The following is a 13,244-nucleotide window of genomic DNA, read 5'->3' as shown; positions in this document are numbered from 1 at the left end:
GAGAAGTAAACTAAAATCTTGAATGAAAAATATATAAATAAATATGGAAAGATGGGGCAGAAAACTGCAAATGGGGCTTAGGAAATGGTTCAGTGGGTAAAATACTTGTACCAAGTCTAAGGACCTAGTTCAGATCCCCAGGACCAACATAAAAAGTCAAGCATGATTTTGTTTGCTTGTAATCTCAGCTGAGGGCTAAACGTAGGAGGCTCCTGAGGCTTTCGAGTCAGCCTTCTAGATAATCAGTGGGCTCCACACTTAGTGAAGGGCCCTGTCTCAAAACAACTGAATGTGGGCAAGTGACAGAGAAATATACGGAAGTTAACCTCTGGCCTCCAATGCTCACATGTGTATACTTATCTGTGCGAAGATGTACATATGCAGGAAAAAGTAAACTATAAATGGAATTGAATTGAGAATGGATGGCTTTAAGTTTCCAAATGCTACCCTGTAGACAGAAGGTATAAGCAACTGCACCAGCATATCAAACACAAGGTGAAGAGGGAGATTGGTTTAGGAAAACTTCAAAGTAATATGGTACACAAAGAAAGTCTGCAGTCTCCTCTGTGATTGTGCTGAACTACATAAAGTGTAGCATGAAAGCATGGTTGCTCCTGAACATTTGCGCAAAAGTGAACAAGCAAGAGACTTCCTCCGAGCCAGAGCACACTGTTGGAGACACGAACAATGCTCACTAACCAGAAGAGCCACTGGGATCCACGAGAGGCCTGTGGAAAGATATAATCTAAGAGCAGATAAACTGGCTCCTAAGAATGTGGTACCAGGGGCTGGAGAGATGGCTTGGAGGTTAAGAGCACTGGCTGCTCTTCCAGAAGACCTGGGCTCAATTCCTAGCTCCAACATGGCAGCTGACAGCTGCCTGTAACTCCAAGATCTGACACCCTCAAACAGACACCCTCACACAAACAGATATATATGCAGGCAGAGCACCAATGCACATAAAATAAAAATAAATAAATTAGTTAAATGTTTGGGGAGGGCCTTGGACCTTCACCAAAGCAATGTGCCTTACCCTCTCTGAGGAGTGGATGGGGGAGGGGGAAGGAAGGGATGGGAGGAAAGAGTGGGAATTGGGATTGGTATGTAAAATGAAAAAAGACAGTTTGTTTTCTTTTTAAAAAATAAAGTGGGGAAAAAAAGAATGTGGTACCAGCAGTAAGACAAAATTACAGGCTTTCAAGGACTGAATTAGAACAAGCTTTTTAACAGGTGCCTAAGTATTCTATTGGACATTAAAGTGTGATACACAGAACAAAATGGACAAAAAGCCTGCAGTGGTTTGAATAAGAATGACCCTCTTAGGCTCGTGTATGTGAATGCTTACATCAGGGAACGGCACTATTAGAGAAGGCTGGAGGTATAGCCTTGCAGGAATAGCTGTGGGCTTGTTAGAGGAGGTATTTCACTGGGGGTAGACTCTGAACTTTCAAAAGCCCACGCCAGGTCCCATCTCTATCACTCTCCCTATCACGCTCTGCTATCACTCCAGCACGCGTCTGTGTGCTGCCAGGCTTCTGCCATGATAACAGCCTCTGAAATTATAGCCCCCAATTTAATGTTTCCTTTCATAAGAGTTGCCTTGGTAATGGTGTCTCTTCACAGCAACAGCAACAGAACATGGATTAAAATAAAGTCATTGGGCAAACTAAATAAAATCCTTTCAAAGAGTCCATATCCATAGCCTTAATCAAGCCTCAGATGTTGGAAAGCCATAGGAGCCCCCCTTCCAGGGTATCCTGATGAATCAAATACATCACAGAGGTTTAGTCAGGGCTAGCTGCTCTTAGTACCTAAAATTGTCACCCCGAATCTCAGCTGAAATAGTCAGGAATGAAGGTCACATCAGGAGAGGGGACTGATATAGAAATCCCTCCTCACTGAACTGTCAGGAAGTGATTCCTTATAGGGCCCTGACTGCTGCTGAGTTATCACAGCTTAAGGAGGGTCAGTGGGGCACCGTGTGTGATATTGATCTCAGCCACCGACCAATTCTCGGAACAGATGATGCTTCCATTTATTTCAAAGGCCAGCAGAATAAGTATATGAAAACTGTATTTAAGTTAAAAACAAATACAACATAATTCCTCTAAACAGTAAGAGAGCTAAATAGACAGAATATGCCTCTCTTTCCTAGGTTCACCCTAACCCCTCACTGAGGGTATCCCAGCGCAAGGCCTACCTACCAGGCAGGGCGATGCACTCCTGATTCCGGGGCTCCCACTGGCAGTTCTGGTCTAGGGCACAGCTCCTGCAGCTTGTTTTCTTATTGCAGTAGTACATGGGGTTATCCTTGGGGCAATTGTCATACTTGGAAATGGAGAGCTAGAACACAGTGGAGAAGCACTTTCGTTTATATTCACACAAAGAACTTGGTGAGGACTAATAGGGTCCTAAAGACAGTAACATAACCGAGGACGGTAACCATGGATACAGAGGGAGGGAGGGAGGGAGGGAGGGAGGGAGGGAGGGAGGGAGGGAGGGACACAGACAGACAGAATTAAGTAGAATGAACAGGAAGTGGTACTGTAGTGGGAACACCATAGTGCATTCTCACTACCATGCCTTTAGCTGGCAAGGTAGCCCACCTTCACCACCACACCTCATTCAACATTTACCTGTAAAATGTGCAAGTTTTTCAGTGCTCCCCCAACCCCCACCCACAGCAGCAGTCTCAAGTTTGTATTTTATGAACTGCATTAAACTAGGAAAAAACATGTCATGAATCATCAAAGACAATAAAAGCTGGGTCACTTATCTTCTTTAGCCTATTATCACCTAAATTTAAAGTCACCGATGGTGAGCACAGATGTAATGCTGAGTCAAGATATAAGACAAAGACATTTTGTAAAACCCTTTTTCTGAATACTACACACAAACCTCAGTAGCTGGAGGACCGTTGGAATCAGAATGTATATAGCATCCCTTCCTTAAAGAAAACCTGAGCAATAGTAAAATTCAAATCTACATCCCATTTTAAAAATAAATCTGCTCGTTATTTACACTGTACCCAAACTCAACAAGCACCTTTTTCTGTCCTCTAAAATCCTTGAAAAACAGTTTCTGACCTGGCCTTCTGTGCAGCTGTGGTTCATAGGGACACAGTGATCATTGCACCAGTGGCAGTCATTGGTATTGGCTGTGCAGCTGTAACAATCTGTGTGCTGGTCACATCTGTCATGGTCAGGGGCTATGGAGAAAAGAAAACCTCGTCAACTATGTGACCGTCTCTGTTGAGCAGAATATAAGACAGAAAAGCTCCTAGCAATAGTTGGGAAGCAAATGTAGGGTCAAACTGGAAGGAAAAAAACATTGCCATGTTCAGGTTAAAATAAAACAGATATAAGCAGACAATCTGAAAAGTACTATTTTCTAACTATCCCCCTGAAAAGTGCACAGAAAGTAAAAAGCAAAGGTCTGTTAATTACTTTTGTAGCAATGCTAAGATATAATGGAAGATCTGGGCTTTGAATGCTCTTTTCTTTTTTTTTTTTTTTTTTTTTTTTTTTTTTGGTTTTTCGAGACAGGGTTTCTCTGTAGCTTTGGAGCCTGTCCTGGAACTAGCTCTTGTAGACCAGGCTGGCCTCGAACTCCCAGAGATCCTCCTGCCTCTGCCTCCAGAGTGCTGGGATTAAAGGCGTGCGCCACCACCGCCCGGCTTTGAAAGCTCTTTTCTTCTCAGGACAAATATTAACTAGCAATAGAATTAACATGACAAGCTGCCCAGAAGCCAAGGAAAGTAATACAAGAGACCAAGACATTCTTCCTAGCTACAAACACAAGGCACATCTGGGTGCAGGCATATCCAGTGCCCAAGAACCCCACAGGAAACACTTGCTAATTGTACTCTATACACACGTGAATTCAAGACTGTGGGTTTCAGAACTTCCACCTTTATAGACCTGACATAATTCCCACTAATCCCCAAATGAGAAGCTACAAAGCCATGATGCCCCACATGCTAAACCATCTCAGAGACATGACACCAACAAGCAGGAAGAGAGGCCATTGGCCTAATGTCACAGAAACTCTCCTGGTAAGTTTCTATCTTAGGCTGTTTTTCCTGCCAAGATCATTACAACAGGATTAGGTATACCCAGAAAGTGAGACATAACTAATGGGCTCATGTGAACCACCTAAGAAATATATTTCCAATACACTAACATTTAAGTTGAATTTTTAAAATTGGTTATTCTACTGATTCTGTTTTGGGAAAGTTAGAATTCCTAACAGGTTCTGGTAATCTGTTTTCTATCAATGAACCAAAATTCCAATCAACAGAATGGTCTCATCCTGTTGCACAACTTTATTTGGCACATAACAGGAAAACAAAGGCGGTCTATCCAATATAACTCTCATGTTAACTCCAGCACCTGCCTGTGTCTTACTAGGTAAGTAATATAGTCTCATACTTTAAATTGATTGATACAAACTATCTTGGAGGCACTCTTTCTATTTTTCCAAGGATTTTTATACATGTTACTTCACTGATTTGGTGAAGTAGTGCTTGAGGAAACCACTAAGCAAAGTAGGGAAGAGGCAAAAATAACAAGACCAGCTCAGGGGCTAGCGAAGCAGGGACCTTAGTGCATCTGTCATTCTGTATTGCTGTATCCAGCTAAAGGGGCTGGAAATACCTAGTGAGGACAGCAGCTCTGCCACTGTTCTACCAGAACAATTTGCTGTACGTGATCCCCATTCTTATCCTTAACATTAGACCTTCATCAACAATCAGCCAATAGCCACATACAGTTCTTTTATTGTTGATGGTTTTGGCTTTTGTCTCAGCCTCTTGAGTATTTGGATTATAGGCATGTGCTACTATACCTGGCTAGTGGCTACTACACTGAACAAAGAAAGTGTGTAACATTTCCATCATCAGAATTTTCACAGGTAGGTCTGCTGGTACATGCCTATTATCCCAGCATCCAGGAGGCTGAGGAAGGAAGATCACAAGAAATTTGAGGCTAGTTTGAGCTATAGAACAAGACCCTGTTTCAAAAACCCAAAACCAAACCAAAATTCCACCAGAAAGCAAGACTTCAGTCCTGGAATTGTTACACAAAGCCTGTGTAACGTTGGAAAGCTTTATAACCTGCTAACAGCTTCCAGGAGTCGCAAGATTCATTAATAAGAAATAACCAGAGAGTAAGGTGAACATAAAAGTGTATGGATATTAAGTTCCTTCACAAGTCAGATAAAATTAGATCTTTAAATTCTAAGTAGAAAAAAAAAAAGAAAGAAAAAAAAATAAATTCTAAGTAGAAAAAAACATACTTCTTTTGGAAAAACACTCTGATTTTAACTTTTCTGCTTGTTCTTCAGTTGCCAACTCCCAGGAGGTACATTGAGACGACTGTGTGTCCCACAGACACCGGATCCCAGGTCCTGCTGCTACACAAGCTGCCTCACTGCGGTGGGCGTCACACTGCTCCGAGGTGAAGACTAAGACATCACTGAGGAGGAGGCTGTTGAAGCCGCCAAACACGTACATGGTACTGAGAGGAAAGAGAGAAGGAATTTACTGAGAACACACACAACACATATATGATATAGGGCTGCTTGGGGTTGTTGGCTTTGAAATTTTTGAGACAGGTTTCACTGTGTAGCCCTTGCTAGTCTAGAACTTTCATAGACTCGACTGGCCCTTTCATTGGGACCATCTTCCTGCTTCTGCCTCCCACATGCTAGGATCTTTATATACCTGTCTTAAACTTTTGACTGTCAGTCTTTAGAAAACTTGTAAGTATTAAAAGTCCTCTGAGAAGACCAGTGAAATGGTTCAGCAGGTTAAGTACTTGCCACTGAATTGGACAATCTGAGTTCAATCCCTGAAACCATATAAAGGTGGAAGGAAAGAAGTGACTTCACTAAGTTGACCTCTGACTTCCATATGTGTGCTACACCACTCACATGCTGCCACCCACATTATAAATAAATAAATAATTTTAAGTGCTCTAAGAAATTATTTCAAAGCCTCAAAAACCATTACTATCATCCATTCTGTCAAATTTCATCTTCCATCCTGGTTTGTGGTCACTCAGAATAGTTTCAATAATCTACCTGCCAATGTGCAGACATAATTATATGTATATGTGTGTGTGTCCATGCAGATGGATGTCCACTGAGGTCAGAAGAAGGTGTTATAGTCCCTGGAGCTGAAATGGCATCTTCTATTAGTAGGAAAAGATAAGATTCTGGGGGCTGGAGCTGACTCAGCAATTAAGAGCGACAGAGTTTGGTTCCTAGCACCCACAACAGGTAGCTCACAAACATCTACAACTCTAAGTTTCAGGAGACCTATCTCCTTCTTCTTTCCCCTGTGGGGACCCACATGCACACACGATTACACACACATACACAAAAAAATAAAGAGAATAGAGAGTGAGAGAAAATTATAGATAGGAAAAATAGTTCTGAAGACTTTAGCCAACTGAGAAAGCAAGAATTCTATGCCAATGAATAACTGCTTAATGTCTTTCCCTATTCCTTGATATAAGCATAGGATTTTCTAGGAATCTTACAAGAAGCCCCATTTAAAGAAAAACCAAGTCCTAAACCTCTAACAGTGCTTGATTTTATCTTGCCAGTCTGTAATGCCATCTAATGCATCTCCAGTGCCACCTCTAACCTCAGTTATCAGAGAGAACAGACGGAGGGTCCCATAGAAACATGCTGTACAATAAAATCCCGAAACCTATATGCAGTCTGAAGTGTGGCTCTTTGTCTAGAAGCTGTACTCAGCTTTATTCTTGCCCTGAGCACTTTCCTTTTAAATCTCTGAACAGTCCGACTGTGCAACATACTGGCTAGTCCTGAGATTCCTTTTTGTATGGAAGCCATGAGTCCTGGGGTTGCCTGAGTCAAGGTCCATAAAAGACTAAAGGAATTCCGTGGGTTAGATACTTCAATTAGTACGCAGGAAAAATTAATGCAGATGTCATTATGCATATGAAGAAAAAATTTATTTTAGTCACAGAGAAATGCAAATTAGAAGCACATTGTTGGGCTATTTGTAACCTATCAAACTGGCAAAGAAAAAAGTAACAAATGTTATATAATATTTGAATTGATGAGAATTCAGGGCAATAGGCTAACTCATACACTGCTGCTGGGCATGTAAGATTGTAGAAATCCACATAAGGGATTCTGGCAACTATTGAAAACAAAGCTACACATTTATGCTTTTAAGCCTTAAGTCATTTTTCTAGAAATCACATAGATACAGTGCCACCGAGTGATCTTCAGTTTATATTGTTGGGTGTATGGATGGTGGAGGAGTGAGCAACGCAGAGAAAAATATATAGATTATGTAGCCATTTATCTTTTTGGAGAAAAAAGGGTCTGACACACACATAATCTATTCCCCTTTACAAAAACAAGACACACAATATTTCTTTAACTTGCTTTTGCTTGATAGAGATAGGGTCTCACCTAGAACTCTATAGCCTAGACTGGCCTAAATCTTAGGACTTTCAACCTCAAAGAATTCCTCTTATCTCAGACACCTGCGTGCTGGGATGATAGGCATGAGCTACCCTGCTTGACCAACCTGTATTCTTAAAAGACCAATTTAGTGACAATGGAAAAGACTAGGCCTTAGATTGTGTGCTTAAAACTCACTCTTAGAAAAGCAGAATATGTCTGAATTAGATGTTCTTCCCTGAGCTAAACAAACAAAACAAAACAATGCCCTACCATTTCCCTACTCCCTTTCATTCCTTCCCAAACTAGACTTTCCTAGAGAAAAATCTAATTTCATGTCTAGGTCAAGAAATACTTACAATGCATTTGTAACATGTACAGTAGAGACATACCAGGGTTGTCAGACTCAAGTGTTACTACGAAAAGATGGTCATTAGCTAGAGTTAAGAACTACACTAGAATGAAATGAAATACATCAAATATCTTTAAATTCAAGTTCATAATGACATTTGCCCTTCAAAAGAAACCTCCTCTGTTACCTCTGGACTGCAATAGGCAAGGAGCTCTCCCAATTCTCATGTCCTAGATCGCCAAGCAAGTTTAATACTAATCCACAATGAAGAATCTGGTAACTCACTGCACTGGTCTTCAACTTTTATCTCCAAATCAACAAAGGACCAAACAAAGCATGGTGATTGTGTGGCTCTGTATTCATTACAATATCCGAAAACCAGACGATAACCAAAAAGAAAAACTCTAGGATTCGTTTTTGACCTCGCTACTGGCTCCTGAGTCTGCCATGAATCAAGTGGGTTCAGTTAATAAACCAGCAGCTTCACCTGAGCACAGCTGGTGAATACCTTAGATCACGGTACAGCTGGGGGGGGGGGGCTTCCAAGAGGCTTGGAGAAGGCAACTAGGATAAATGCTGCCTCTCACTTAGAAGCCTCACAGTCTCACAGCCTTCTCTCCTTCGACCTCTCTTAAAATACAACTAGAACAATTAAGTCAGACATGGGTGATCAAGTTCTGCTTGCTAAATGATACCAAGAGATCAAAGTTTCTCCTTCAGCAAATTATTTTATACAGTTAAACTGCAACCATGACCTTCTACCATTCCCCACCTCTTTCAATCCTGCCTGAAATTCAACACACCACAAGAATTACACAAAATAAAACACTGTAATCCAGAGAGCTATTCCTGATTTTGATTCATGGCTAAACTACACATTTATGACAAACTGTCAACTTCTCCAAGTTTGTGTAAAACTTACATCTATTTTAACAGAAGCTTCACTCATTTGATATTATTAATTAGATATATATTAGTATACTTGCACCTAGCAAAATGACCACAATGTGCCTAACCCTGTGCTAGGAGAGCACCAAGAACACACATATGAAGAGAGAAGACAGCCAGCCACCAGCAAGGCCAGGTGGTAGGTTTTTGCCTGCCAGGTGAAAACCTCAAGAGGAACTTAGGACCTTTTCTGAGGGAAACAATCAGACTGCAATTCAAGATAACACTCAAGTTAACAAGATAGTAATTTAAAAATACTACCACTTTAGTATCTATACATAGAATGGCCTTGCCACAAAACCCTAAATACTTATAAAACATTAACTAATCATGTGATTAAATATATCACCTTTTCCCAATATCTAGCTTCTAAATGGTCAATTCTTCCCAATTCCAGAATATCATTTTTGTATTTTTCCTAATACAAGTAATTTAACCAAAAATTTGAAAACCTAAGCTAATATATAAACATTACAGTATTTAAATAGTTTTAGGGTTTATTTAACTTTGACTTTCACTTTGTTTTCGAGATAGAGTTTCTCTGTGTAACAGCCCTAGCTGTCCTGGAAATCACTTTGTAGACCAGGCTAACCTCAAACTCACAGAGATCCACCTGCCTCTGCTTGAGTACTGGGATTAAAAGCGTGTGTCACCACTACCTGGTAGGATTTATAAAACTTTGAACTTTAAAAGGGGAAGCAGAAAGCAATAATAATTCATGGGATCTGCATGGTGATGCAGTAGATCAGCTGGCATTTAGAAGGTCAACCCACCAGAGATCTGTATATCTTGTGGAGGTTAAATTCACAGTGCCTTGACTGGCTGGGCTGTCTCTAACTGCAGATTCTCCTGTGTGGTAGCATGCTTCCCTGCAGTGTGTTCCTCACATCGGGCACAGTTTTCCCGTGTTCTGTTAGTAGGATGACTTTTCCCCAAACTGTGTATACCGGCATATAAAAAAAGACAGTCAAACCTTTTGTCTCATACTGCAATTAAAAAAAACAAAAAACTTAGAAGCCTGTTCTCTCTAACTAACCCCCTGACAGGATGATTTGGCCAGATGGAGGTCCTTGCGGAGAGAGCACAGGAGGAACTTCACAGAGCGGAAGTGCGCGTGTCTGGCTCTGCTAGCTCTAAGTCCTTCAAAGATACATGATGAATTGGGGCAGTATGGCAGGTGTCTGTCCTTGTTATGTCACAGTCCTTCAAGAGAGCAACAGCACCTGACTAACGATGTCTAGGTATTATTACTCACACTTAAGAAACATAAAATGATATACATATTCTTTGCCTTTTTCTTAGCTCTAGCAAAGGTTTAGTTTTCTCCCTTTATAACCTGTAGTGGCTACCTTAAGAGATGACCGGAACCTCCCCATCCCTGCAACTAGCTGATAAGGTCTGCTATGTATTGTCAAAGAGTGCCTGTGTCCCTGAGAATTTTCCTTGTAATATTTTATTACTAACAAGTTGTTAATGAAAGGATGTGTACATTCCTTGGAAATTTGTAACAGTGGAAGAAATAAGATTGGAAGAGTAAAGAATGTAGAAGGGGGGCACTGGAGAGATGGCTAGAGGCTAAGAGCACTGGCTGCTCTTTCAGAGGTCCTGAGTTCAATTCCCAGCAGTCACAGGATGGTTCACAGCCATCTATGATGAGATCTGGTGCCCTCTTCTGGTGTACAGGCATACATGCAGGCAGAATGCTATATACATAATAAATAAATCTTTTAAAAAAGAATGTAGAAGGATAAAGAATGTAAAAAAATGAAGAAAAAGAAGAGAAAAGAATGTAGAGTAATTAGAACACAAATGAATTGAAACAGAGGTGTGTAATAGAGAATTGGAATTAGAATTGAGACAGAAAATTAAGAGCTAAGAAATTATAGACAATTAGGGCAAGAAAATTAGAATTAAAGCAGAACAATAGAGATATGACTGGAACTACAAACATGTGATCCTTTCCCTCAAATTAGAATCATCCTAAGATCCCTCTCGCTATGCCGAAGAAACCTAACCGAACCCTGGAAGAAAGTCAGCAGAGCAGGTCTCTGCTGGCTTCCAATAAATAATAGCAGCAAAATGAGAAAAGTTAACATCAGCAGGCTATTTTGTTTCTCAACCTTTAAAGCTCACTTTAAAGTGAACAAGTAAAGTGATCATTCTGTGTGTCCTTTATGGTAAAGGCTGCATCTGAGGAAGGCACAGTGCTGGGATCAGAACTCTGCCAGGTAAGAAATCTACTACTGGGCTACAGTCCCAGTCCTCTGACTAGACTAAGCTTGCCTGGGGCAGATGGACAAGGAGCTCTGCTGGTCAGAAAGGTGTTCCTAAGCACACACTTTGACGCAGAGCAGACTTGAAACTCGTTATGTCTCCACAATCTCTTTGGCCCTGTTCCTTTTACCATATCCTGTACTTAAACTGACCTCTCTCCTTTTTTCTCCCCAAACCTCTTACCATTCAGATACAACTTTTAGAAAATTGATATAAAAAAGAATATAAGATGTAAGACAGTAACACAACCTTAGCTTTCTAGTTACCTGTTGTGCAAGACTGCTGAGTGGCCAAATCTGTTGACATCATGGTGGAGATCAGGTCTGGGAAGCACTGACCATCGGTCACAAGCTAAGGGCAAGAAAAACACATTTCAGAAAAGATTGTCATTTGCAGTCAACAGGAATTGACAGTCTTCGGAAAGAAGAATGCAGGCCAGGTGTGGTGGCATAACCTTTGATCCCTGCACTCAGGAGGCAGAGGCAGGAGGATCTCTGTGAGTTCAAGCCAGCCTGTCTGCACAGTGAGCTCCAGACAGTCAGAACTACAAAAAGAAACTCTGTCTCAAAAAAAAAAAGACAGAAAGAAAAGGAACAAAGAAGGCAGCAAACAGCCTTATAAAATATGCTTTTCTTACTGTTTAGTTATACTATTAAGTGTAAAGGACAACAACAGAAGTAGCAGCACCAGCATTTCAAGGCATGAAATAAAAGCACTGCACAGAGATACTTCAGTGAATGTATGTAACTCCCACAGCAACCCCTGTGACTGTCACTACTCTACTGTCTTCCTTTTTACCCACCAGAATGTCTGCTTTAGTCTTGAATTTTTTCAGACCCTGGGCCATGTGTATGGCAAGTAAGCACCCTACTGCTGAGGTGCGTCTCCAGCCCGCCAAGATATTTTCCAATTTAAAATTTTTAATGCAGCTGGGCAGTGGTGACTCACACTGTTAATCCCAGCACTTGAAAGACACGGTAGGTGATCTCTGTGAGTTCGAGGCCAGCCTGGTATAGAGAGCAGATTCTAGGACAGCCAGGGCAATACAGAGAAACTTGTCTTGAAAAACCAAAAATAAATAAGCAAATAAATAAAGTTTAATGCTGGGCATGAAGTACACACCTCTAATCCTAGCACTAGGGGAGGTGGAGACAGGAGGATAAGGAGCTCAAGGTGAGCCTCAATTACAACTACACAGCAACTCTGAGACTTCAAACAGAGTAAAATCTTGTCTCCACACACAGAAAAGGGGGGAAAGGCAATTTTATAGTCAATGAAGCTTAAGTTGGCAAAACACAAGGGTTCACAAATTTTTTATTTTTATTTGTTTTTGAAGACAGGGATTTCTCTGTGTAGCTCTAGCTGTCCTGGATTTGCTCTGTAGACCAGGCTGGCCTCCAACTCAGAAATCTACCTGCCTCTGCCTCCCAAGTATTGGAATTAAAAGTGTGCACCACCATGCCAGGTTCACAGCTGTTTTCTAGTTGTCTCTATACTGAATTGTTTAATCTTAACCATGGGAAAATAAAGGTGGAAAATAAAAACAATTCTATTAAACCTTATGTAATGCCTTGTCTTTCCCTGGTTCCCTCAGATCTCCTGATTTTCCCTCTGCATGGCTCTTGCTCCAGTTTCTCTGGTGGATGGTCACGTCAACTGCCACTGCAGAACCTGCTCAGGTTCACTGTCCCACTCTGAAGACAACAAATGCAGGCTCTCAATCCAGCCACACCTTCACTCAGCTTCAACAGCAACAGCCTTCCTGCTAAACCTCAACCCTATCTTCCTCACAGGGAGAACAGACCCTATCTAGTCAACCTTGCCTCTTTCTCTGGGATCACAGTATAGCAAGATCCCTGGTCCTCTTGTCTCCTCCCCCAGAGATCCTTCCTCTAACTCATTAGTTTTTGACCTCTGTCCTTACAGCCTCCAACCACTCTGCAGCTTTCACCACAGCATGCTCAAGGCTATTATTTCTGTCTTCCCAGCACCTGCTCATTTCTCTGCTTCCTCAGCTTGAAGGAAAATTGACTTAATGTATCCATCATTCTCAACTTAAAAGCCCAGTGGCGGGCTGGAGAAATGGCTCAGAGGTTAAGATCACTGACTGTTCTTCCAGAGGTCCTAATTAAATTCTCAGCAACACTGCGGTTCACAATCATCTATAATGAGATCTGATGACTTCTTCTGGCATGCAGGCATACATACAGTCAGAACACTATACACA

The 13,244-nt window shown here is 41.3% G+C and overlaps 1 protein-coding gene across 2 annotated transcripts in view; it reads right to left on the bottom strand.

The window, feature by feature from the left end:
• Atrn (attractin) overlaps positions 1-13,244 on the bottom strand; it is a 141,528-nt gene that overhangs the window by 72,422 nt on the left and 55,862 nt on the right. For both annotated transcript variants that reach the window (XM_075962200.1, XM_075962201.1), the window contains exons 11-14: positions 11,284-11,368; positions 5,296-5,516; positions 3,087-3,208; positions 2,205-2,343 (exon numbers count right to left, since the gene is read on the bottom strand). In XM_075962200.1, the coding sequence (XP_075818315.1) occupies positions 2,205-2,343; positions 3,087-3,208; positions 5,296-5,516; positions 11,284-11,368 (567 nt within the window). The remainder of the gene's footprint in view (positions 1-2,204; positions 2,344-3,086; positions 3,209-5,295; positions 5,517-11,283; positions 11,369-13,244) is intronic.

The sequence above is a fragment of the Microtus pennsylvanicus genome, chromosome 2, assembly GCF_037038515.1.
Source record: "Microtus pennsylvanicus isolate mMicPen1 chromosome 2, mMicPen1.hap1, whole genome shotgun sequence".
Classification (NCBI taxonomy): Eukaryota; Metazoa; Chordata; class Mammalia; order Rodentia; family Cricetidae; genus Microtus; species Microtus pennsylvanicus.
This window is presented reverse-complemented; position numbering and strand designations above follow the sequence as displayed.